Source organism: Microtus pennsylvanicus, chromosome 18 (assembly GCF_037038515.1).
Source record: "Microtus pennsylvanicus isolate mMicPen1 chromosome 18, mMicPen1.hap1, whole genome shotgun sequence".
Classification (NCBI taxonomy): domain Eukaryota; kingdom Metazoa; phylum Chordata; class Mammalia; order Rodentia; family Cricetidae; genus Microtus; species Microtus pennsylvanicus.
The window spans coordinates 13,379,821-13,407,601 of NC_134596.1; the positions used below are offsets into that span (position 1 = coordinate 13,379,821).

General features: G+C 42.6%; 1 protein-coding gene across 1 annotated transcript in view; it reads right to left on the bottom strand.

Moving 5' to 3' along the window:
• Positions 1–27,781, bottom strand: part of Herc2 (HECT and RLD domain containing E3 ubiquitin protein ligase 2) — a 154,660-nt gene that overhangs the window by 57,659 nt on the left and 69,220 nt on the right. Inside the window, exons 31-55 of the mRNA XM_075952430.1 lie at positions 27,225–27,358; positions 26,404–26,577; positions 26,193–26,329; positions 25,927–26,078; positions 24,319–24,510; positions 23,019–23,206; positions 22,043–22,235; positions 19,456–19,638; positions 16,508–16,689; positions 15,957–16,104; positions 15,687–15,883; positions 15,146–15,376; positions 14,196–14,334; positions 12,863–13,006; positions 12,447–12,589; positions 11,953–12,220; positions 11,724–11,860; positions 10,442–10,540; positions 8,944–9,112; positions 8,722–8,847; positions 7,554–7,662; positions 7,317–7,456; positions 5,188–5,378; positions 3,200–3,305; positions 3,019–3,110 (exon numbers count right to left, since the gene is read on the bottom strand). Coding sequence (XP_075808545.1) covers positions 3,019–3,110; positions 3,200–3,305; positions 5,188–5,378; positions 7,317–7,456; positions 7,554–7,662; positions 8,722–8,847; positions 8,944–9,112; positions 10,442–10,540; positions 11,724–11,860; positions 11,953–12,220; positions 12,447–12,589; positions 12,863–13,006; positions 14,196–14,334; positions 15,146–15,376; positions 15,687–15,883; positions 15,957–16,104; positions 16,508–16,689; positions 19,456–19,638; positions 22,043–22,235; positions 23,019–23,206; positions 24,319–24,510; positions 25,927–26,078; positions 26,193–26,329; positions 26,404–26,577; positions 27,225–27,358 — 3,974 coding nt within the window. The remainder of the gene's footprint in view (positions 1–3,018; positions 3,111–3,199; positions 3,306–5,187; positions 5,379–7,316; positions 7,457–7,553; positions 7,663–8,721; positions 8,848–8,943; positions 9,113–10,441; positions 10,541–11,723; positions 11,861–11,952; positions 12,221–12,446; positions 12,590–12,862; positions 13,007–14,195; positions 14,335–15,145; positions 15,377–15,686; positions 15,884–15,956; positions 16,105–16,507; positions 16,690–19,455; positions 19,639–22,042; positions 22,236–23,018; positions 23,207–24,318; positions 24,511–25,926; positions 26,079–26,192; positions 26,330–26,403; positions 26,578–27,224; positions 27,359–27,781) is intronic.

Below are 27,781 nucleotides of genomic sequence, written 5' to 3' on the forward strand. Positions count from 1 at the left end.
TTTATAGGTAAGTATTTAATACCCGGAATCTTGGGGCTCCAAATTCTATAAAATACTGAGAAAGTGGATTTAACAGGTATCTACTGAATATTCCTGCCATTCTCTAAAAATTGATGTTACAGGCAGACAGAGAGCAGAAATAATCCCTGAATGTGGTGGGAAAAACACACCCCACAGTGACCCTTAGAAAACACACAAATACTTTAAGACTAGACAATACATTTTAAATGAAGAATGACTCACTGAAGAAATGGGGAAGGAAATTTTCAAGCTCCTACAAGGGTACAATGTTCCATTACCCATGTGATAACCTGAAAAAGAAATTACTAAAACAGGTACCAATGAAACCCACAAGATCATTAGAGAATACTTTGAAAATGTGTGTTCCAAGTTTGGAAATCAAGAAGAAAAAAATTTCTAAGTGTATATGACCTACAGGAATTAAATCTACAGGATGTAAACAATATAAACAAATTCATACCTTTAAAAGAGTAGAAGCGATACATAAGTAACCCTTCACAGTGAAAAGCCCAGAACTGGATGAGTTTACTGATGAATAGTAGCAAATATTTAAAGGAAATCTGACACCCATCAGCATTTATGAACATTTCACAAAACAAAAGGGGAAGGTATAGTATCAATTTTATCTTACTAAATCACTATCACCTTGATATCAAACCAAAGAAACCATGATTAATTTCTTTATCAACAGATATAAAAACACCTTTGTAAACTGAAGTCGAAATCACATTAATAAGATTATATGCCTTGATCAAGGTGGTTTCCTTCCAGAGATGAAAGGTTGGTTCAATATATGCAACTCAATCAACATAATATAACATATTAATAGACTTAAGGACAGAAACCACATCATCATCTCAATAAATACAGAGAAGGCAATTTACAGAGCTGAACTAAAGATAAAAGTTCTTGAAGAAATTAGGAATAAATGGAACAGACCCCAATATAGTAATATTGGCTATTAGATACGGCAAATTTAAGAGTCAACACCGTACTAACTGGGGAAACTGACATCTCCTCTACAATTGGAACAAGACAAGAGAACCTGCTTCCTCCATTCTTATAAAATATGGTGTTCATCATCTCAGCTATTGCAACGAGAAAGAAATACAAAGGGATTAAAAACTGGAAATATTAAAGTGCAGATGGCAAGACTCTATACTTAAGACACAGTGAGTCTAATAGGAAACTAGGAGATCTGGTAAATGCAGTATACAAAATGATAACACAAACAGTAATAGCTTTTATTTATACAGCAATAGTAAACTTGCTGAGAAAGGAACTCAAAAGAAAAAAATCCTGTATACCATATTTTCTTAAAAGAGGGAGAAAAAAAAGAATCTAGGAATAAACGCTCAGCAGAAGGTAAGTATAAGAACGCTGAAGACAACACTAGGTGACTAAAACACGCCCAGGCCCCTGTCTTGGCAGAGCTAATGTCATAAAGACAGCTCTGTCACCAAGAATAATTAACAGGTTCAATATAAGCTTCTTCAAAACTGCAATGATGTATTAACTGAAGTAGAAATAAATCTTAAACTCATATGGAAATATGAAAACAAACTGGGTAGCCAAAGTAATTCTATGCGGAAAGAACACTGCCAGATGCATCATAATATATATATGACCTCAAATTATTCTACAGAGCACTACAGTGACGAAAGCCACGTGGTCCTGGTACAAAAACAAACATGCTGACAAAACAGAACAGAGAACTCAGAAATAAAGGCACACCGCTATTTTTCAAAAAACGGTGTCAAAAACAAACACCGAAAAAAAACTTAGTAAACAGAGGATTGACACAACTAGATGCCCACCTGCAGAAGAATGAGATCTTTATCTCTCACCCTACACGAAACTTAAAGTGAACAGGAGAGCAACTGGAAACGCTGAAATGGCTAAAGGAAAACACACAGAAAACACTTGGTATAGCCATACATGAGAACTTTTTACACAGAACACCAACAGTAGAGCTATGAGCCCCAGAGCTAAGAAGCAGAATGACTAGAAGCTAAAGTCTCCGCACAGCAAAGAGACCATGTGCAGAGGGCATAGCCAGCTAAAGTTTCTGCACAGCAAAGAGACCATGTACATAGGGAACAGCCAGCTGAAGTCACCACACAGCAAAGAGACCATGTGCAGAGGGCACAGCCAGCTGAAGTCTCCGCACAGCAAAAAGACCATGTACATAGGGGACAGCCAGCTGAAGTCTCCGCACAGCAAAGAGACCATGTGCAGAGGGTACAGCCAGCTAAAGTCTCTGCACAGCAAAGAGACCATATGCAGAGGACCCGGCCAGCTGAAGTCTCCGCACAGCAAAGAGACCATGTGCAGAGGGCACAGCCATCCTACATGTGTACAGAAAACCTGTCAGACGGACTTTTCCAGAGACACAACAAACTCAGATTCTTTCTGCAAGATATTTTATTATTACTTCACAGGTTCAGCAGTTGAAGCAAAGGTGATTCAACAAAGAAGCAATTTCAATATCACAAATATTGTCAGAAAATCTACCTTAAGGAAAAGATATTGGGTGTTGACAAATATGTATGGATGTAAAGAGCAACTTCAGCCAGGAACGGTGGTCACACATAACTTTAATTCCAGCACTCTGGAGGCAGAGGCAGGCAGGTAGATCTCTGTGTGTTTGAGGCCAGCCTGGTCTACAGATCCAGTTCTAGGACAACAGGACTACATAGAGAACCCTGTCTGGAAAAACCAAAACAAATCCAAAACCAAAAAAAAAAAAGGAAGAGAGAGAGAGAGAGACTCCAATCAAAGCTTTTTTTTAGAGAGCACTAGGAATATGAACACATGCTTATTACCAAAAACAGGGAAAAGTGAAGTCGGTTTTGTTTCTTTCGCAGAAGTAATTGGTATTAAGGAATATAAATCATTTAAGAAGGAAAAAACTCAGCTAAGTGCGAACACATAGCTGCCATCCATGGGCTACACACAATCACACAGAAAGAAACAGGTCACTACAACTCAACTCACCTCGGCACAGTCATTCAGCAGGGGCACGGTGGTGTCAGTTTGGTTGATATTAATAGTCTTTAGTTCAATTAGGTTATTTAAGGAACTTCCACCTGGGGGAAAAGAAAGGTAAAGAAATCAAACAAGCAATCTTTATTAAACGATAGGAGAGGCTTCTTTTAGAGGAAACGAATTCAATTACCTGACACCACAACCAGGGATGGCATGTAGCTACTGTCTGCAGGATCTACTATCATTTTTAATCTATGAACAAGAACATCTGGGAAAATCTCCAAACGAATCCAATGCTTTTTTTAAAGGGGGAAGAAAAAGAAAATACACTCTCAGTTACCGAAATTTAAGTTATATTTAGCTGCTAAAGTCTTCACTAGGTGCTAGCATGATGGCTTAGAAGACAAAGGCTCTTGCTGCTAAGCCTGATGATCTGCGTTCAACCCCAAGGAACCTACATGGTAGAAAACCAGGAGCTCTGACCTCCATGTGCATACACGCGCACACACACACACACACACACACACACATACATACATACATACACACACACCAATAAACAAAGTAAAATAAAACAATATCACTGAAGCCTGAACCTGAGTTTTAAATGTAAAATGGGGTGTGAAGATTCACCCCTCTCTGGAAGAAAGAGCATCTCTTCCCACCACTTGCTGATCTGAGCAGTGTCACTCTAAGTCACAGAAATGGTGCATTTACAGACTCTGTCCAGGATCTAGACTGGGTCACAAAAATGGTGCATTTACAGACTCTGTCCAGAATCTAGACTGGGTCACAGAAATGGTGCATTTACAGACTCTGTCCAGGATCTAGACTGGGTCACAGAAATGGTGCATTTACAGACTCTGTCCAGGATCTAGACTGGGTCACAGAAATGGTGCCTTTACAGACTTCTGACCAGAATCTAGACTGGGTCACAGAAATGGTGCCTTTACAGACTTCTGTCCAGGATCTAGACTGGGCCACAGAAATGGTGCATTTACAGACTCTGACCAGGATCTAGACTGGGTCACAGAAATGGTGCATTTACAGACTTCTGACCAGGATCTAGACTGGGTCACAGAAATGGTGCCTTTACAGACTTCTGTCCAGGATCTAGACTGGGTCACAGAAATGGTGCATTTACAGACTTCTGTCCAGGATCTAGACTGGGTCACAGAAATGGTGCATTTACAGACTTCTGACCAGGATCTAGACTGGGTCACAGAAATGGTGCTTTTACAGACTTCTGACCAGGATCTAGACTGGGTCACAGAAATGGTGCATTTACAGACTTCTGTCCAGGATCTAGACTGGGTCACAGAAATGGTGCATTTACAGACTCTGTCCAGGATCTAGACTGGGTCACAGAAATGGTGCATTTACAGACTTCTGTCCAGGATCTAGACTGGGTCACAGAAATGGTGCATTTACAGACTCTGTCCAGGATCTAGACTGGGTCACAGAAATGGTGCATTTACAGACTCTGTCCAGGATCTAGACTGGGTCACAGAAATGGTGCATTTACAGACTTCTGACCAGGATCTAGACTGGGTCACAGAAATGGTGCCTTTACAGACTTCTGACCAGGATCTAGACTGGGTCACAGAAATGGTGCATTTACAGACTTATGTCCAGGATCTAGACTGGGTCACAGAAATGGTGCATTTACAGACTTCTGACCAGGATCTAGACTGGGTCACAGAAATGGTGCCTTTACAGACTTCTGTCCAGGATCTAGACTGGGTCACAGAAATGGTGCATTTACAGACTTCTGTCCAGGATCTAGACTGGGTCACAGAAAATGTTTCCCTTCCCATCACATCTGCCCTGCTGGCACACAAGGTACAAACAGTGTTAGAGAAATCCCCAAAACTCATTTGTATGCTAGAAAAACTTGTAACCTGGAGTATAATAGGAATTAACATTTTACATATGAAAATATATAAAATAATTGGTTACTCAACTGGTCACTTAATAAAATCTGTTATTCATAGTGTTTAAAAATCTAACAATAATACACAATATACTAGTCTGTATGTTTAAAATTATTTAATGACCTGAAACTTAAAATGAGCGTTAAGAGGGTATTAGCAAAGGTAAAAGTTCTCAGTTCAATGCAAAGGTCTAAAATCCATCTTCTAAATCAGAGTGTTTCCTGACACATCCCACAAACATTACCTTCCCTTGGGACCCAGATGATTGCCAACAGGGCTCACTGCCATCGATGAGACGAGAGGCCTGGTTCACAGAGGACGACACATTCAGACTCTTCACCATCCGTGACCAGCTGTCTAGCAGCATTCCAGGCTGACTGCTATGACAGCGCTTCAGCTGCTTTCCAGAACGGCCACAGAAGACTGCAGACTGCCCTATTGCATGGTCAAACAGAGGACAGACACTATGAGAATCCAGAGGACTACACAGCAAAGCGCTTCGAACTATGCTATTTTCAAATATCTTTAAATTTTAAAAGAGCCGTTAGTTAATACCAAAAATGGCTTTCTAAAAGCTATCCAATATTACTTTGTATCAATTTGAGAAATGAGGTCTGTATAATACTGTAATTCATTCCACATAAATCTTCTCAGATAATAACAAGGCAATGTATTTCCAAACAACCTGTGTCCGTTCACAACAAAATATTATTAGAACGACTTTTAGGATCTGAGAGAGTAGTTCAGTGGGAGAATGTGTGTGTGGTATACAGGATACCCCAGAATCAGTCTCTAGACTACAAAAATAAGAATAATAAAAATACTTTTATAAATGCAGCACTAAAGATCAACTTTGTATTTACACATCCATTAATGGTGAATTCTGAAATTCAGTTAGCCTTTCCCAACTAAAAGAATAAGACAAAACAAAAAAAAAGTAAACAAACCTCTGTTTGAAAGTACCGAAATAATGAAATAGAAAAGAATTAAGGCCAGCAACTAAAGAAGGCTAGGGATAAACGGAAGTGTGCAGAGGAGACGTGGCCTGGATCTGACAGCTTCCTTTATTGCTCTCAGAAAGGCCCAAGAGGGTTGTGAGCAGCCGAGCTGCATTTGAAATCCCAGCAGGAAGTACAGACAAGAGTGAACTATGAAGTGACATCACATTTGGGAGGTGTTCTCTGTCCTCTGTTCACTAGATTACAGCTCAACATACACCTATGTCAATGACAGTTGATAAAAGTGAGCTCAAATAGGAATTGATCACTAACATCTGACAAACCAACCCTGCTGATTAAGGCTTAGTTTACCCCACTGTCTTCAGGGTTCTTCTGTGCTGTAATGTTTCATCAGAATGTGTCTTACGCAGTTGGTAGTCACAACTTTCCACCGAATATGTATACCAAGTGTTTTTATCCATGTATTTATTCATGGCCATTTAAGATTTGTTTTCCATGTTGGCTATTGTGAATGATGCAGCCATTAACATGGGTGGGCAAGCATCTGTTTGTGTCTTGGGATGGGAGCAAGCAAACAGACAGCACTCTTCTATGGCCTCTGATTTAGTTTCTTTTTTTTTTTTTAACTTTTTATTTTATTTTATTTTTTTTGTTTTGTTTTTTCGAGACAGGGTTTCTCTGTGGGTTTGGAGTCTGTCCTGGAACTAGCTCTTGTAGACCAGGCTGGTCTCGAACTCACAGAGATCCGCCTGCCTCTGCCTCCCGAGTGCTGGGATTAAAGGCGTGCGCCACCACCGCCCGGCTCTGATTTAGTTTCTGCCTTCAGGTTCCTGCTCTGACTGCCATGGTTTATAAATCTGTAAACTGCAAAATTAAATAAACCCTTTCTTCCCTAAACTTCTGTGGTCATGGTGTTTTATCACAGCCACAGGAAGCCGAACTAAGGCAGCAGGATTAGGAAAGACAAGATGAGGAAGTTAAATGCTAATGTCTGTTTGGATGGACAGATGGTTTTGGAAATACATAGTAGAGACAGTTGTACAACATCATACACAGCACATTCACTATAAAGTTATAATGGCAAATTCTAAGCTCTGTGTATTTTACTTCAATACAAATAATACTACAAATGAAACCCTACACCACCAACTTCCATTGCACCCAACTAAACATAGATGTGCTCTTAGTTTCTGGAGATGATTCTAAAATTTCTGGAAACTGAGACAGGCAAACCTTACTACTCTTAACGAAAAGAAGGCAGGGAAAGGGGAGGAAATGGATCCGACTGTCCCTTCTCTCTAACTGTGCTCTCTCTGCAACACTCCCTGTACACACGTGAACCTAACGGCAGACTTCAGTAGTTATTTCACAAGTGGGACTTAATGGAGGGCGAAGTACAAGCATCCAGCTCTACCTGGCTCATTTATCCTGCCGAAAGTATGTCTGCTGTTGTGTTTCTTTGTCTTGAAACAGGTTTCACAGAAATCAAAGTCATCACAGTTTCTGCACTTGAATCTGGATCCATTGATAGGGAACGTCTGACAGCCATCACAGCTGTTTTTAAGAAAGATAAGAAGTCATTCTTAAATAACTTTAGAAGAAAACTCTTCCTCCCCAAACTGATCTAGTAATCATGAAACCAGAAACTCACGTGACCCCTGGATGAATACTGGGCACCAACTCCATTTCGGATAGCAACCCAGTCCAGTGAGACTGCTGGGGGAAATCCACAATGATGTCTTTTCCGTTGGCACTGAAAGCTAGCACAGGACAGAAACTACCTGAGACAACTTTGCAGTCAACATAAACCTACAGCTCAATACTGCAGCTCTGTGGTAAGTGCTGTAGGCAGTCACATTCCTGAAAGAACGCTCCTTAGCAATGAGACGGCACTTAGTCATCAGCCAGCTCCAGCAGAGCAAGAGTGAGCTCTCTGTGGTTGCACCGATGAGAAGGTACAGATGCTCGTATACTGCAGTATCTTCTATTTGTGCTTATAATCTCCATACTAAGGAGTTTTTAATTATAAAGGTCAAAAGCTGCACTTAGTCCCTTCATATATTAGGAAATAAACCACATTAACAATGCTAAAACTTTCCATCCTTTAAGAACAATCTTCTGTCAAAACACTGATTTAGCAGCTATAAATGCTTTTTTAAATGTATTTTTGTTTTGATACACAAGAATCTTTTAAGCAGCTGGGCAGTGGTGGTGTATGTCTTTAATCCCAACACTTGGGAGGCAGAGGAAGGTGGATTTCTATGAGTTCAAAGCCAGCCTGGTCTACAAGAGCTAGTTCCATGACAGGCTCCAAAGCTACAGAGAAACCCTGTCTCGAAAAAAAAAAAAAAAAGCTGATAGGGTTTCTCTGTAGCTTTGGGGGCCTGTTCTTGTAGACCAGGTTAGCCTCGAACTCACAGAGATCTGCCTGCCTCTGCCTCCCAAGTGCTGGGATTAAAGGCGTGCATTACCACCACCTGACTAAATAATCTTTTAAGTAAAGAAAAATACTTATAATAAAAATTAAAATATAAAAGAAGTCATTTGTTCTTGCACGACCTGGGAAGCTCTAACAATGGCCGAGCCCTGGGAAAGCAGCAACATTCTGGAGTCCAAGTGCTGAAACATGAAGCAATGGTGACACTCGTCTGTTTATCTGCTTTGTTTGACCTGGCTATTTTATGTCTGTTTATTCCTGGCCTTTCCTGTATTCTCAGACATATTCATTCAACTTTTGATAGTATGGTAAAAAGAAATGCTAATGCATACAGTAATAAAGGAAACTATAGTTTGTAACAAAGCATTCTGTTGGCTGTTACCTTTCACAAGCCCCACACTTTGATGAGTAACGGATCCCCACTTGTATTTTGGTGTGGTTACGGAAGCTTTGACCCGTACTTTATCTCCAATCTTGATGTGAGAAGAAGAACTCGGTGGAGGATAGCCTAAGGAGTTCATTGGCAAACACACTATGATTAGTGCTCACTTTCTGGGAACCGTGTCTCTCAGAAATAAAATGTATTAACAAGGAGTGTGCTCACCTATGAGTTCAACGTGAATATACCTAACCCAGTAAGTACCCCCTTTCTGCTGCCAATCACACTGCACATTGAGGTCATGCAATCCATCTCTGTCCAGCTTGATGACTTTGCCCACATCACCTTCACACACTTCTTCATATGTTCGACAGCATCGAACCATCATTCCGACCTGAAATTGAAATGCAAAGTGCAGTAAAGTACACCTAGACAGAAGATACAATGTAAAGATTTTATTTAGGACCCAGAAATAAGCTAAAAATATTGTGCTGGTTAGTTTGACAACTTGACACAAATTAGAGTCACCAAGGAAGTCAGAACGCTAATTGAGGAGCTGCCTCCATCAGGCTGGCCTGTGCGCATGTCTGTGAGTCATTTTCTTGATTAATAATTGTTAGAGGGGGCAGTGCAACCCACCGTGGGCACTGCCGCTCTGGACAAGCCATGGGGAGCCGTAAGCTGCATTTCTGCATGCCATCTGCTTCCGCTCCTGTCTCTAGAGTCTTGCCTTAAGTCCCTGCCCTGGTTTGCCCACTTGACAGACTGTGATTGGGGCATGTAAGCCAAATCAACCTTTGGAGTTGATGCCTTATCACAGTAGCAGAAAGCACACTAAGATAAGCAGCATTTATTTAGCACAGGTAGAACAGACCGCGCTGGAAATATATACATGAACCTGTATCATCTTCAGAAGGAATAACAGCTCAAACACAAGCTACAGCTAATAAATCCAACACGGTGACAATAAACCAACCAAAGCTTCTTGGTCACCTTCAGCCGACCACCAATGCATCACTGAGAAAACTGAGAGACAACCTCTAATATCACTGATTTTAAACAGGGTGCTTACTCTGCCTTTCCTCCAAGAACTGTAAAACAACTAAAGCTGATTAAAAAAAAAAATCTATCAAAAAAAACCTAAGCTAATAAATCCAAAAGCATTAAGTAAGCTAGAAAATCACCATCACACGGGCCTATAATGGGTCTACGTTTGGGGAACTTCTTGAAAACATGCAAGGTGAATGTCCACCCAGTAACAACACCTGTCAACATAAGAATCTAACAAGCCTTCCTACCAAAGTCTCAGCATGAGTCCAGACACTTCCCAGTACTACTTCATGTTCTATTTGAACCTTCCCAACACAGATCTAATCACTGTCCCAAGGGCATGCTCTCTGGTCTCCTCTCGTTCCCATGGTATCCGTATCTCTTTCTAATAAGCAGATCTCCCCCCCCCCCTTTTTTTTTTGAGACAGGGTTTTTCTGTAGCTTTGGAGCCTGTCCTGGAACTCACTCTATAAACCAGGCTGGCCTCAAAATCACAGAGATCCTCCTGTCTCTGCCACCTGAGTGCAGGGAGTAAAGAGCAGTCTGACTGCCTTCCATTCCCGGGATGGCAGGCCCCCACCCACCCGCAGGGCGAGGACTCTGTCAGCTCAGCTACTGCCCAGCATATGGGCGGTACTCAAGCACTGTCAGATGAAAGACGAACAAGGCCCACCTGAACGTTCTCTCTCACATACACAGCGTAGTCGTCGTTACTCAGGAAGTCAGCACGCTTCTTGTAAGTCTGGCTCTCAGTCACAACAGCACCAGCAGCCTAAGTGACATAAACACATAAACAAATTGAAAAAGATACATAAGAAAGACTGTCAGCTGGGCATGGTGGCACACACCTTTAATCCCAGGAGGCAGAGACAGATGGATCTCTAGAAATTTGAGGCCATTCTGGCCTACATAGTAATTCCAGGCCAGTTAGAGCTACACAATGAGACCCTATTGACAAAAACAAACAAAAATACTGAAATCCATAATATAAACAAATGCAGTAGACAATACTGCACTTTCACTATAAAAATCTTCCTACCTTAACAGCAATAGCACAGTATGTAAAATAAATTTTTGTAAAAAATTTTAAATATATTAGTGTTTTGGCTGCATAGATGCATGTGCACTGCAAGCATGCCTGGCATCAGAGGACAGATGAAGTTGCATATGGTTGTAGGCCATCATGTGGGTGCTGAGAATTGAACACAGGTCTTCTGTAAAAGCAACAAGTGCTTTTAACCTCTTAGCCATAATTCTAGGCAAAATGAATCTTAACAGTTTGCAATAAACAAAACTTTCCAAAGCTTTTAAAAATGAATTTTATAAAACAATTGTTTCAAGTAAAAAATCACTATATCACACAAAATATGATTGCTTATTTAAATGGTTGTCTTTACACGGGCTGTCAGTATGCATTCCAGGTTTCTGACTCCTGATCCTTCTGCCTCAGTCTCCAAAGTGGTATTACAAGCATGCAGCACTATGGCATGTATTTTTGACTTTTAAAAACAGAGTATTGGTATACTTCCAAGGCTAGTCTAAAACCATCCTTGAACTCATGATCCTCTTACTATGGAGGGTTCAGCATATTTATTTGTATTTTAGCCAGACAATGTCTAATGATGCTGCCAGGAATAGCTTCGAACTCTCAGCTCAATCAATCCTCCTTCTTTCAGTCTGCAGAGTAACTGTGACCACAACAGACACGGCTCTCCAGTGTCTTCTACCCAACAGCACTCAATTGTTCTCAATGGCTTCTAAAACTAAGAGAAATTTAATAGAGGAAAACCAATCATTATCTCAGCAGCAAAAGAGACAACTTGGTTCTGTATATAGCAGAGCTGTGGGTAAGCTTGCACAACTGGCCACAGGGCATGCACTGGTTCTTTTGAGGGATGGAGAAAAGTAACATAGAATCATCGTGTAAAACTGGTAGGATACGTGGAACCACTGACCACAGGGTACGGGGTATCGTCCACATCTTCCACCACCTCCTCGTCTGAATACTCGTCAGATACTGTGTCTGCATCCGAGAACTCTGTAACCTGGACATCAGAGTGGTCTAGTAGCCACCCAACCAAGGCTTCAACACCTAAGAGAAAAAACACTCAGCTACCTTCAAGACCAATAGCACTGAACTTCAAACCCAAAAAACAAGCAAGCATATACAAGAAAAAATTATACCAGGCAAACCAGACGCATTCCCAGAGGTGCCAGAGAGCGACTTCAGAGCAAACTCTATATTCTTCCTAGGAAATCCCATTTCCATGAGCTGCACCACAATAGGCAGAGCAGGCGCTGGTGACTGCCTGCGCTTCTTCGCCCTGGCAAGATGGATGTGTTGTACGGAGACTGGGGTGGTGGCCTCACTGGAGCTGCAGTCTTCACAGCCTGGACTGGAAGGGTGTGTGGATTCCACAGCCAAGCACTGACAGAGGGCCAAGGCAGCAGCCTAGGCAAACAAGGAAGGTTAGGAGAAGGGCCCTCGACCATCTGAGCGAAAGGGAACGAGCAGCATCTCCCATGAGCTGCACTGCAGAGGACAGATTTACGAGTGCATCTCCAAATGCATTAATAAAGCACGTTAGGAAAGGGGACTGCTTCAGTACAGAGCTAGTCAGTCAGTCATTCACAGTTAACCACACTGAGTTAAAGCGATCAAGGTCAGACAAGTGTACCTCAAGTTCCTGTTTATCAAATATGGCTTTCACAGGAGATGGCTGGGTGGCTGAGGACAATAACTGCTGCAGGAGGATCATTGGAGGCTGTGGCCCTTCCGGTGACATGTCCCCAAGGTCAGGGGATGCAGCTGCTCCATCATCTGAATTTGAAAACAAAATCTGTGTATCCTACTTCTCAACAGCCAACCCACCTCTACTGAAGGTAGTGTGCTGGCCCGCCTGCACTGTACACAGCCAGGCATCAGTCCTCAGACACACAGGTCTCATAGCTGACAACTGCATCTGCAGCACAGCCAGCCCACACACCAGGCACGCGCTCTCCTTTTATGAACTGCTAATTCATGCTCTTTGTACATGTTTCTACTAGAGTATCTTCTGTCACATCTACGTAAAACCCCCTGTTAAGAAGATACCTGCATGTAGAGTCCCGGGCTCCTGAACGGCTGGCTGAGACAGTATCTGCCGTAGTTTGTCTTGGTGGGAAAGCAGTGCCCGTCCTGCTTTCAGGATGTACAGCTTCAGCTGCTGGCTGCGCAGCAGGTCCAAGTCTACTTGTCCTATGGAACAAAAGAACCAGTCAGTACCAGATATCCAGCTCATGTTCACCATGCGTGCCATCTCTACAACAGGAAAGCAATGGCGTGGCTTTCAGGAATGAACTGATTACCAACAACTGTGACCTCTGACCCCTAGGTCTCCTTCCTTCAGCACCCTAGGTATCTATCTTAATGCATTGAACTGAAGGCTAGAACCACATAAGCATTTCCTGCTATCATTAAATGTTTCCCAAATTACTGAAATTTCAACCAGACACAAATAAAACATTTTCATAATTTCTTGCAATATTCCTAGGAGGAATTTTGTCAGAAGCATCTAGTTTAACTGAAGCCATTTCCCTAGAATGAGCTCTCTGATCCAGTGATATGAAGCCATGCCACAGGTGTCTGACAGCAGACCAAGGACCACAGAATAGCCTATGCAGGAGAGGAGCAACTTTCCTAAGCAGGGGATGCAGGAGGTCTTGGGGACAGCACAGCAAGTGTAGGTTGAGAGAATGAAATTAGATGAGTCCTTGAGCACTAAACTTGGACCAACGGGCAGACCAGTTTGTTCACCATGATGACAAAAATGGAGGCAACTGGGAGAACACAGACTGAATTTGAGGCAAACGGCTGCTATATTCACAGGCCCTCCACTAAGAGCTGTGAACTGCAGACTCAAAATTAAAGGTGTTTACCATCACAGACGTTGGAGCAACAACAAATATGGAGAGTAAACAGGGGGAGTATGTTCAAAGAGGAGACAGAATGAGATGAGGTTACGAGGGAAACCGCAAGATTTTAAAGGTATAAAGAGCAAGAGAAACAGAAACAAACTCTGAGAATAACCAAAAGGCAGGAAGAGGAAAATCCCAAGAGTGGTTACCCAGACCCAAAGGGAGGAAAGGTTTTAAGGAAGCTGCCCACCACAGTTAGAGACAAAGTCAAGAGAATCCAAAGACAAAGTTCTTTAGGGATGACCCTGAGAATGTCATGAACGGAGAAACAAACCTGATATCCTAAAAGTCTGCTAAGAATAGGTGCTGGCAGTTCGAAGTGATGGAGTTCCAAATCTGAAGTCAACGGCAAACCTAAAAAGTACTTTATATCCCTAACTATAGCCGACAAGTGCTACGTGAACTCCAAGGCTCCAACAGTCACACGAACCCACTCTGATAAAAGGACAAGCAATACACTATGCACTGACCTGCAAAGGCCTGTTTTGCTGATTTCTTTGTTTTGTGCTTTTCCAATTTGCTTCCAGCAAGGTTCACCAACTCAGCCCAGACAGAAAGCATAGGCTCCGTGAATGGCAGGTTGTTTACGCTAAAGGCCACAGCAGGGAGCTGAAGAAAGGGCACAAAAATCCTTCAAAGAGTTGCTGATGAGATTAACAAAGTCTGAAATTTATTAAAGCATGAGACCTGAATTTAAATATGCATACTCCAAGTCATGTCCTGCCTGAGGATAATTCTGAAAGATACTACAGAAAGATAAAAGTACACATACAACAGATATACTCTATATGAAGGTTTTCTTTACCAGTTCACCAACACTAATATATCAGGGTGGTAGTTATAATCTAAGACTTTTTCTGTACATTCCAAATTTACTACATGTACTTATTCCTATTATAATCAAAAATGTTTTATTAAAAAAATATATTGTCAAATTGCACTTGGGTTACATAGAATTATATAACCTTCTCTACTGTCCTAAGGCATGGGCACTTGGGTTACATAGAATTATATAAACCTTCTCTACTATCCTAAGGCACGGCACTTGTGTTACAGCAGCTAGCTAAGCTATGGCATTCCCCATGATTAAAAAGCATTTTTCTAACTAAAGATTATTATCTTAAAAAAATCATTTCTAGAAGCCAAATTATTCAATAAAAATACATTTTAGAAACTCCTATTTTAAATACTTAAAATTACCTTACAGAATGTCAATCTCTTTTTATGTCTAAAAGTCCCTGGCTGTATGCTCCCCGAGGCAGGCCTTTCCTAGAAGTACAAGCTAGCTCAGGAAGAAAGCTACGTGAACTCCTGACTCACACAGATAGCTTCCTAGAAGACAATATAAAGTACAGGTTCTAACATTACACACCAGTTTTAGTACCACCCCAACACTCGAGAGCTCTGCCAAGCTACATACCGGTTTGAGCTGATTCAACGGGCAAACTCGGCACATGCGCATGTCACAGAACTGCACAGTGATTCTGCCCTTAGGGGTGATGCGAGTCACTGTGCCCTCTCCAAACTCATCGTGCATGACCTGGCCTCCCAGGCGCAGCCGGCCATCGATCCCTCCAATCACAGCCAGCACTGCCATGAGGCCCCCCACTTCCAGGTTCTCCGAGTCTGGGAAGTAGTCCTCCAGCAGGGCCTATAAGGGAGACAGAGAGTGTGAAGTGCAGCTAAACTCAAGTCCTTTATCTCATTCACTATGTATAAATTCACTTTAGGAAACAGAGCATCACTACATTGTCCCAGACTTGTGAGCTCAGGCAAACCTGCCTCAACCTTTCAAGCAGCTGGGACTACAGGCATACACCATGCCTATCTGAATTGTTAATTTCTTTAATAGTTATTTCCATCAAAATGCCCTTAAGTAAACATGAAACAAAAACGCTTCGTGTTTAAAAGATAACTTGACTGCTAGGATCCCAGCATGCTGCTAGAAACCTGGAACACACCCTTTCTGGAGTCTTCCCAGAGCAGCTGTGTGTGACGGAGCAGAGCTGGGAGTTAATGTATTTGTTGATGAGGCCGTTCCACTGGGTGAGCGAGTGCAGAGTGCGGAGCAGCCCTACCACCTCCTCAGCCAGAGTGCTGCTGTGAGTGGCAGTCAAGGAAGCCTGCGGCCGCGCCCTCCGCTTCCTCAATGTGGATTCTGAAGCAGAGAGAAAACCAAGTTGCACAGCACTCACTAAAGAGGGGCACCAAGGACAGGCACCGCCACTCACCTCTAAGTAATGGGACATCAGAAGAACAAGTAGTGAGCAAGCTGCCCAGGAAGCCAAACAGCTTTTCCACCAGACACTTCATGTCCCGTGCCCTTTCTGTCTTGTCCCATGACGGAAGAACTGCTTGTAGTAAATGGACAGCTAAGATCTGCTCAAACACAACACAAAATGACATCAGACAGCTTTACCTTCTCTTTACTTTATCCCTTAATGAAATTAACCATCTGCAACTTTGACATTCATGATTTATCGGATGGTTAACAGGAAACTATCAGAAATTCAAAATGCATGTATTTAAGTGAAACTGTTTTTTAAACTTAATTCCTGGCAACCATGCTACTACTTCCATGGGCAGATGAGAGCAACTGAGAAAAGGCAAAGAAGCTTATTTAGCAAGTGAAGGGACTGCAGTAATCAAGACCCTCAGCAGCCAAGGCCAGGAGATTCCTGTTGCACCTGTGGCTATTTTCTCCATGAAGAAGCATGGTTACCAGGTCTAGCTTCACTCAGGACTGCCGTCAGTGAGCTGGGTTTGGCTAGCAGCACATTACCTGCCTCTGCAGGGAGGCGGCAGTGAAGGGCGCATGCCCCTCCACAACCTTCATGAGCAGCGTGATCCACCTTGGGGAGCTGAGAGCCCCACAGGCCTGTGGGGTGAGTGCGATGCTCCGGACGAAGCCCAGTGTACACCAGCTCCGGTGCTGCTCCCTGCACACCAGTCTGTCTGGAGGAGCTGCCAGAGGAGACAGAGCACGCTTGAACCAAGAGTCAGAAACCAAGCATGAGCACAACCCTCACAGTTAAATTACCTACCAATTCATTTTGGGCAATAAGCTGCCTTACAAGGGGACTCAGACAGGAGTGGAGAAAGGCTTTAAGTTGGCTCAAAAAACATTTCATGGCATCATTTGAACCCTTTCAAATGATGTGATCAGACTAGTTAACCTACTTACCCTGTCTCTACACTTCTAACAGCAGTAATTTACAGTGCACAACTATTATACCTTTTAATCTCATGTGCCTTACATGTCCCCACAATTTTGACTGACATCATAAAATGCCCAATCCAAGTTTACTTCATTTTTTTTCTTATGTAGCCAGAACACATGATCTACTTCTCCAGTGATGGGATTAGAGGGACATTCTAATATGCCCATGAGAACGAGGTTTTCTACTCCTGACTTCCCAGTGTCTACTTTCTACTCTCTCTCAAATTAGGATGTGAAGCCTATGGTCTGAGTTCCCATGGCAACAGCAGCGGCAGCAGCAACTCACCTTCCCCCAGCCCATGCTGCCTTCCTGCCCTCCAAGCTCACTAAGACCCATGTCTTAGCTAAGACACAAGCTCACATACTAACATTCACTAACTCATAAAATTTCTGAGACATATTCAAATATTGTCTGCCACAGTCACTCACACATACTCACACAAGCTCTCTCACCTTTACTACTACTGCAATCACTAGTAGACTCACAATCATACATTGCACACAGAACCAAAGTAAACACTTTGCACACACCTCTCCTATTTACACAGAAGACATATGCTTAGACAATTACTCATACTAAAATACGCACACACATCCATTTGCGCTCATCTACCTATGCACATATATGTGCTCACTTTCTCCCTCTATCACCAACCAAGCCTCCTCTCAGTGACCCACTCAAAAGTCTGACTCTCCTATGTACGTTCACAACAGACACTGACAGCATGCATGTGCCCAGCTAACACTAACACCTGCTCCCATATTATCACAGCCATGTGTGCCCAAGTTTACCCCCCAGCCCACACCCACACACCCTCACTCTCACTGGCACGGACACTCGTGCATGCTCATTACTGATACTTGGTTTTGCACTCACAGTCAGGAACAGACACTCCCTCCGACCACTCTCACACACTTGCAACCACACAACTGGAACACACACAAACACATTCCCACTACATCTGACACAGCTACTTGTCCACAGACGTTCCCGTACATACATACTCATACAACCACACTGAAACACTCAAATACACATAACTTCATGCTTCCAACACAAGATCACTCATTCAGTGTGACTCTATTATTGGTTGCTAACCGATGACCTGGAATTAACTAAAACCAGAGATGCTAGGTACAGCTGTGAGGAATTTTTCTTGATGGGATTATTTGAAGTAGGAAGACACTTCGTAAATCAGGGCCACACCTTCTAGTGTGGAGCCTACATACAGGACATGGAAGGAGGAAGCGTCTGTTCTTTCCCGCTCCTTGCTCTCACTGAAGTTCTTGCCCTCACGGGCATTAGAGCCTACTTCTTTGGGGTTCTGGCATACACTGAAAGTCAGTACAGACAGTCAGCCTTGTGGACCAAACAACCACTGGATGCTCGGTCTGTCTGTTGAAATAGCTGGACCACAGTCTGTAGGCTACTCTAATAACCCTGTTTTCACACTGATAGATTCATTCTGTCAGTTCTGTTTCTCTAGAGAATTCTGACTGACACGCTCAGTGATGGCAAACAAACTCTCACACCAGCATTTACTCACACAAAGCTAACACACATATGCACTCACTCATCAGAAATGTATCCAAACACATCTGTGTGCATTCACACTCACAAACATGCTAACAGCCACACATGCTCCAAATTCCTTTGACAGTCATACACACTTTCAGACACACAGATACACCCACCCAAGTTCAAGTGATATTTGCCGTTTCTACACTGGTACTCAGTCAGAACACCAGCATTCGATCCTAGTTGAAAATAAGGTCTCTGAGGATTAATAGTAAAGACTGAGATAACATGCAGGAAGGGACTGGGCCCAAAGCAAATAAAGATTTCCACAAGAGAAGGACATAAGTGGTGCAGAGTGCACAGAAGACAAGGAGACCAGCAGTGAAGTCTGCAGCACAAGATGTCCAAGAAAAGGCAAAGGGAAGGAGCAGGGCTCTGCTGAGAGCCTGCCGTGAGGATCCCTGGTCTCCAGAGCTCTCAGGGAGCAGCACTAGAGGCTGAGTAGTCCTCACAGATACACCTCCCCCATCCCATGCCCGCCCTCATTCAGTGCTAGCCTTGACTCTAGCATCTCACAAGGGGAAGACATAAATAAACTAGGTGAGGTCCACTGGTATCCCTATAAAGAGGAAATCTGAAGCACATGTACACAAACACACACATGCAGAGGAGAGTGTAAACAAGAAGACAAAGACTATGTTCACATGCCTACAAGTCAAGAACTGTCAAGCAAACCAGTATTAGAAAAGCCTGGAACATATTCTCTCTGGTAGCCTCAGAAGGAAGCAGCCCTAGTGAAATTTTCTGTTGTTTGCTACATCATGTCTATAATGCTGAGGTCCAGCAGCCACAGGGGCCTTCCTACACAAATCCTCACACACACCTGACTCACAGTCTCACACCCAGACTGACCCACAGACACACAGGCATGAGAGGTTCACACACACGCATCCACACTGAGGCTCTGTGCTCATATTGATTCATGTCATACATAGCTTATCTGTTGTTCCGCTTTCCACTAACATTCTCAGCAGTCCACACAAAGTCTTGGTAGCCTCGCTCTGCATGACATCAGCGTGGACACCAACGGACAGACACAGAGTCTGCAGTAAGTTGATAATGCTGGTCAGCATCATCGCTGTGGGGTGGATGTTCCTGTCTCCTTGTTCAGCTTCTGAAAAGGACGGTAGAAACAAGAAACAGCAGTCCTGAATAAAATCATCTGGGGATGTCATTTAAGGTATTTAATACCACACTCTGTTTTTCTTCACAAAAACTGAACAAATTTTACAGCAGTTTTAGGTTCACAGAAAAATTAAGAAGATACAGAGATCTAACAAGCTTCTTTTTAATACTAGAAAATGAAACAAACCTTCACAAGAAAAAAAAGAAACTTAAAATTTATTCTCTTTCTCCCTTCTTTTTTTTTCCCCAAGAGACTCTCACAATATTACCCAGTCTAACTCAAGTCCCTGAGTCCAAGAGATTCTCCTGTCTAAGCCTCCTGCCACTGCAACTGGCTACTTGACCATTTTTTTTTAATATTATTTATTTATTCATTTATTATGTATACAATATTCTGTGTGTCTGCCTGCAGGGCAGGAGAGGGCATCAGATCTCATTTCAGATGGTTGTGAGCCACCATGTGGTTGCTGGGAATTGAACTCAGGACTTTTGGAAGAGCAGGCAATGCTCTTAACTGCTGAGCCATCTCTCCAGCCCTACTTGACCATTTTTGATACCATCTTCCTCAAAGAAAATGAGATTTAGGAGGAGGAGGTGCAGGTGCAGAGAGAGTGTGGAAGCTAGAGAAAAACCTCCAGTGTCTTTTTTTCAGGTAACATCCATTTTGTTTGTAAAGACAGGGCTTTCACAGAAACTTGTGAATTGCTGATTAAGTTAACAAGTCTGGCCAATAGATCTACACCAACCAGAGTTGGGATTACAAGCATGTATGTTACCATGCCAACCTTTTGCTGGAGATAGAATTCAGGTCCTCATGTTTACATAAGATTAATCACTTTATGAAGTGAGCTATCTACCCCACCCTAGAAAATGAGATTTCAGAGTAACATTGTGTTTAAGCAACCTTACTATATAAGCAATAAAATGATTCCAAAGTTTTGTATCTTGAAAAAGAAAACTTATCACCAGGCAGTGGTGGTGCATGCCTCTAACCCCAGCACTCGGGAGGCAGAGGCAAGTGGATCTCTGTTAGTTCGAGGTCTACAGAGCAAGTTCCAGGACAGCCACGGCTGTTACACAGAGAAGTGTCTCAAAAAATCAAAACCAACCAAACAAAAACGTCAAGTTATCAAATGTCTAGGAGCTACAACCGGAGCAAAGGCAAAGCAGCAGCATCCCTTGAGCAGCCACATGCATGGCCAGTCAGTCCAGCTGTGAGACAAGGAGGCCACGGCTCTGTCACACAGCCACCTCTTCCCTGGCTCACTCCACAATGACAAATACTCCCATACAGCTGGGAAGAAGAAGGGGCTACAAGTGGTCCAGAGCCACACACTATAGCTCAGATGCTCTGACAGTATAACCAACACCCACCCACAAGATAAGCACTTGTCATTTTAGACTAAATGTGCATGCTCTGAGCCCACTGCAGTTTATGGGACAGCTTCTCTCACATTCCACGCCAGGAGCTCTCTTCTTAGCACACCCTCCAACTATCAAGGAATAGGGAGGAACTTAAAGGAAGCAGGTGGGGCCATGGTGTAGGAGGTTCTTCTGCTCATGTGTTGCTTTCATTGGTTAATGAATAAAGAAACTGCTTTGGGCCTGATAGGGCAGAACTTAGGTAGGCGGAGAAGATAGAACTGAATGCTGGGAAGAAGGGCAGAGTGAGAGAAGCCATGGATTCTCTGCTTGAGATGGACACCGGTTAGAATCTTGCCGGTAAGCTACAGACATGTGGCAAAACAGATTAATGGAGATGGGTTAAACTAATATGTAAGAGTTAGTCAATAAAAAGTTAGAGCTAATAGCCAAGCAGCGTTTAAATTAATACGGTTTCTGTGTGGTTATTTCAGGTGTAAGCTAGACAGGTGGCCGGGACAAACAAGCAACCTGCTCTCCTTACAACAGGGCCATACCTTGAAGTTGGTGGAGGAAGAAACAAAGCGTCCTCAAACAAAATAAGTAAATAAATAGGTTTGTTGTTGTTACTGTTTCAAGGTTCAGCAGGTAGAGATACCTGCCACCAGTGACCCCAACAAATTGTCCCCTAACTTATCACATACAAGTAAGACACACAAACACACATATAAAAACAAATAAAAAGACTTTAAGATCCAATTTAACAAGCATGCTGCACTCTATCTTCTACCCCACTCTGGAAGGGCGTCAGGAAGCACAAAATAAAGGTGAAGATGCGTCAGTCTGTCCGGGCTACTGGGCCGAGCCCCTTTACCCATCTACACCAGAATCATGTGTTTAAGGGGCAACCAGAGCAATGTCTTCCAATGCATCCTGACCACTTCTAACTCTGCAGAGGGAAAGGATAGCCACCCAACACATGAGCAATCTGCCAAGCTACCCTGACCTAAAGGATTCTGTGAGTCACCCACCTGAGTCATCTTCTGTGTCTGAGTCCTCTGCAGAGGGCTGTGATGACACTGGCAACTCCACCAGCTTGAGGTCATACTTTCCTTCTTTACCCATCCTGTATGAGTTAGTGCTGCCCGTGTCCCACTGGACCCTGATCCAGCCATCCTCTCCCAGCTCACCAATTACACGGCCTAAGCCTGGCGGAGGCCCATCCTGAAACAGCAAAACCAAAGACCAGGTAAGAAAGTGACTGTCCTGTTCCGGACCCACTATGGTTCCTGTATTAATTCTGTACAGAGATTTTCATTCAGCCTCCTCCTGACCCAAATATAACTAAAAAATGTATAGATTCTATCATTGTTTTTATTTTGTGTGTGGGGGGGGGGAGGATTAAGACAGGGTTTCTCTGTGGAACTGCCCTGGCTGTCCTGGAACTCGCTCTGTAGACCAAGCTGGTCCTGAACACAGAGATTTGCCTGCCTCTCCCTCCCAAGTGCTGGAATTAAAGGGATGCACCACAACTGCCTGGCAATCATATCATTTTTAAATGCCATGAAATCACAAGCTCATGTTCTTTTATTAAAGAAAAGAATTCTGTCAACTAGGGGATTCTCTGAACAAAAGCATAGTGAGTGTCCCAGCAATCAAAGCAGCCTTTCCAATGACCTCAATCACTAGGCCCAAGAGCAATATTCTGTCAAGTATCGCAAGAGAGAAAGGTATTGACAGGGTGCCATTACCTGATCTCAGACAATTTAATTTCTAAGAATACGGAGACCAAACCCATGGTTAGCAGTGTGTCTGAGAAAATCTATGTGACATCACGGGAAGGAAAATATTGTCCTCATGTCTTTTGCCTCTATTTTATTGCTCAGAAATCAATAACTAAGTCATCTATTAATCTTGTAAGTCCCGAGTTCAGATAGCCACCTATTCCAACTTCCACTGATCGGTGTTAGATGTGCTAAATAAGATGTTAATGAAAGCTCTGAGTACCTGGTCACCCCACTTCCAGTCCACGCCTCTCATGACCCTGGTTCCAATCTTCATCATAGCAGCCAGTTCTGGCCCTGAAACAGGGAGCTGAACAGGAGCGGTTTCCTTCCTTGTTTCCTCCAACACTGTAGCAGAGGCTCCCCGGGCAGAAGCACTCAGGTCCTCCTCAACACTGTCACAAGTAGGACCTGTCAGAATGCCGAACAACAGCTGAGCCTGTAATTAGCCGCAATGTCCTATTTTTACTATTTTTAAAAATTGCATTCATGTGTAAGCTGCATGTCTGAGCGTGGGTTTGCACATGTGGGTACAGTGGCAGCAGGTGTAGAGCTGGAGTTCCAGGCAGCTGTAGACCAGCAAACACGGGTGCTCAGCATCAGGGGAAGTACTCCTGCAACAGCAGAGCCATCTTCCCAGCATCCAATGTGCTATGTTTATACAGACACATCAGAAAATGTGGTGACATCATATAATCCTAGCACTAAAGAGGATCATGAGCTCAAAGCAGACTGTTAAACAACTTGGAAAGAACAAGGGGCGCCCTCCAAACTCCAGCATCCACCTGCAGAATTACTACGTGACCTCAGTGTTTTCTTTTACCATCGAAAGAATCAGAGACAGGTATCCAAGAATTTATATACAAACATTCCTAGCAAAATCACTCACTAAAGTAAAATAATAAAATATCCCAACTGTCCATCAATGGATAAACAAAATGTCAAATACTCAAATAATAACATTTCAGCCATAAAAAAGAATGAAATACTGACTTACAGTAAAATACAAAGACAAAAGCCTACAAATTACGACACCACTTACATGAAATCCTCAAATACTGTAAATCCACTGAGACAGAAAGTCAATTTGTGACTGCGAGGACAGGAACGTGGGATAATCAAGTGTGATGGGTAAACAGGTTGCACTTGAGGTTATGAAAATGTTCTAAAATAACACAGTAGTGACAGCTGCTCCAAATGGTCACTAATGGGGACCCTTCACCTTTAATCCCAGCACTCCGGAGGCAGAATCAGGAGGATCTCTGTGAGTTTGAGGCCAGTGTGGCCTCTATGGAGAGTGCCAGGCAAGGCAAGGGTATATATATACAATGAGAGCCCGTCTTAAAAAACAACACGGTCAGAGAGAAAATAAAGAAAACTGATGTTGATGTCAGTAACATTGTTCAGTTACACTCAGCACAGTTAAAAGGCTAGCTTTTATGGGCATATGTGTATGTGTGCTGTGTTAAGGAGAAAATGTAAGTCACATTTTTCTAAAGGATCCAAAGTCAAAGCCAACCTACCGATCAGCCTCAGTGCTGTCTGTGTGAGGGCCAGTGTGCCTGAGTTGAGCAAGAGATCAAGGTTGTTTGCACCATGCTGCAGGGTGAGCATGCTGAGCATCACCAGAAGAAATCGAGCTTGTGGGATGGTCCCCAGACTTGGTCCTGCCAGGTTCTCATTGGTGATGGTTTGCAGGGGGACAGGCTGGATACCTAATGAGCATTAACATTCAGCTGAATTTCTCATTTATAGGCACAATGCAGTTGATTCACAACACATTGGAGTTCGGTTATTATTTACTTATTTATTTATGTAACTTCTTTTTTTTTTTTACAGTGGGTTTCCCCACAGTTACGGCAGATCTATTTTATTTTGTGGTATCATCTGCATACCATACACTGTGATCTTTGTCTTCAAGATAAAGTACAAAAGGGAAAAAGTTAAGTTAGTTTAGTGATAAATTCTAGTACAATTTTCACCATTATTGTCAAACTGAACTCTGTAATAATGCCAGTGTTTAAGGGAGGAAGCTAAGCTTTTCCTGATTATACTGCTTCAAATATTCAGAGATTCTGAAAGGGTTTCCAGCAGTCTCAGCACAGAAACTATTTAGAGCTAGGAGTACTGGCGCACACCTTTAATCACAGTGCTCTGGAAACAGATGCAGATAGGCCTCTGTGAGTTGGAAGCCTACCTGGTTTAAAGTTTGAGTTCCAGAACAGCAGAGCATACATAGTGAGACCCTGTCTCAAAAAAGAAATGAAACACCAAAAAATTCCAAACAAATACCAATTTAAAAGTTTGGGGACAAAATAAAAAAAGTTTGGGGATAAGAACCCCAAAGTGTGGCACTCCATACTACACAGTAAAACCCTAAGGTTAATTTATGTGTGTGTACTAATATACATTAATATAAATATATTACATAAATATATATATATTTAGCACTGGGCAAGGTGGTACACACCTTTAATTATATATATATTTAATAAATATATGTATTATATAAATATACATATATACATATATATATATATTTAGCACTGGGCAAGGTGGTGCACACCTTTAATTCCAGCACTTGGGAAGCAGAGGCAGGGTGGACCTCTGTTAGTTGAGGCCAGCGTGGTCTACAGAGTGAGTTCTGGGACAGTCAAACACAAAGAAACCCTGTCTCGAAAAATAAACAAAACAAAAAATACAAAAACAAAACAAAGTGTATATATCATATTTTCTAAATATCCTTGGGTGTCTTTCACTTTACCACCATAAAACTAATCTTGCCATTTCTCTACAATGCTCAAATTACCTAGGAAATCAGTATTAGTGTAGGATACTGATGCCTCAGAGTATATGGTGTAACACTCATGAAAATGCAACCTAATTTATTTTATTAAAATATTGAGATTATGTCTTTTGCAAAATGTTCCAAGTTCCATTCAGAATCTAAAGTAAAGCTAAATGCACCCAAGATTACTGTTCTGATGCACAAAATTTCCAAAAGTGACTTTTAGTAAATCTCTACACTACACACTTAAGATCAATGACATGGCACTGCTGCAATCACAATCAGTGCCGTATTATCAGTTTTAAAATAGGGACTTTTAATTATCACGTTTTCCTTAGCTCACCCAGTTCTTTAAATTTGGCACTCGCATCCATCAGAACACATCGAATATTCTGAACTGCCCAAGCATACAGCTTGCCGAAAGTCACTTCCAGCAGCATCCGATTGAATGGTGGAATTAAATCCACATCCTTCAAGCAGTCTGTAAGTGGTTCCCTTTCAAACAAAGAAACAGAATTAGACTCACAACACTGCCAGACTTTTAACTCCAGAAGAACAGCAGTGTCTTGCCAAGATTCCCATATTTGAGAAAAATTTATAAAGCTTTACCCTATATCAATTCCTTCAGGAATAAGTCTTTGCCATCCACAAAACATAGCATATTGCACAGAAGGAAGTAAGAAACTCTTGGCTGCCAATTTCAAAATTGTATCTATCCCTTCCAGACGAACCTCTGCTCTCTCCAACTGCAAAAGAGCAACACTTACAGTCAGTGCTCCATCCGACTCAGTGTGAAGAAGCGTGCCACACAAAGTCTTACCTGTTTCAGGAGGCACTTTCGCATTTTCTCCACATCTACTGGCTCTTCCTTAAGGGCAAATTCAACGATGGTACTGAGCAGTGCAGACTGTGGGTAAAGGCCCTGCACATTCTGCTTTAACCACTTGTATTTATGAACTCCTGTAACTGTATTCAACAGCGGCTGCCACTTGTCCTAACAAACAGAAGCGCGTGCTCCATTAGTTTCCCTACTAACATGCACTCTAAACAAGCAGCACTAGTGGTTTTGTTGTTTGCTCATCTGCTTATCACTAAGAACAGGACCCAGGACTTTGCAACACAAGCAAGAAAAGCACCCCGTCACTGTTATTTTAAATTGAGTAAGTAACAGATTACTTTTTAAAAACATTAATTGCCTCATGGACCAATAGTTTCTCAAACAAATAAGGAAATGAATGAATGCTACATTAAAAAAAAAAAGCTGGGCGCTGGCAGCACACACCTTTAATTCCAGCATTCGGGAGGCAGAGGCAGGCAGATCTCTGTGAGTTTGAAGCCAGCCTGGTCTACAAGAGCTAGTTCCAGGACAGGAACCAAAGCTACAGAGAAACCCAGTCTCGAAAAACCAAGGGGGGGGGGGATGCACTACAGAGCCAAAACCAAAAGGAAACAGTCCTCTGGCAGTGTGACTGGACAGAACACTGTCAGTCAAGGTTAATAAGAAGTCTGGGGCCACGCTTCTAAAAACACACTATACTCAGGAGCCTGCACGTGCTCAGGACAATGGCATGGCACTAGAGACTCCTCTGCTGTGCACAGTGTTTCTATCACCCCATCTAAGAACCACAGAGAATACTTCACCTTGGGAGACTTCATGGAAATGGGTCTTTTGTCTACATTTATAGGACTATGAGGCAAAACACAAGCTTCTTCTAAATCACTCTCTTCATTCCCAATCTTTTCTTCACCATCAGTAGATTCTGGCTTCTTAGGAACTGTATTTTAAAACATAAAAATCATTTATATAATTGTTAATTAAGAACTACGTTAATGTGCAAGAATGTATGCGCTGGTTTTTCCGTCAGCTTGACACAACTGAGAAAATGCCTCACTAAGACTGGCCTCGGGGGTCATTCTCCTAATAGTGATTGATGTGGGAGACCCTAGCCCTTACCATCCCTGGGCAACTGGTCCCGGGAATGTAAAAGAGCAGGCTAAGTAAGTCGTGAGAAGCCAGTCAGTGAGCAGCACTCTTCCGTGGCCTGTTTCACCTCCTATCTACAGACTCCTGCTGGAGTGCCAGCCCTGACATCCCTCAGTGATGAAGTGTGACCTGAGAGTTGTAAATGAAATACACTCTTTCCTCCCCAACTTTCTTAGGGTCAGTGTTTATCACAGCAACAGTAAGACCTAGAAGG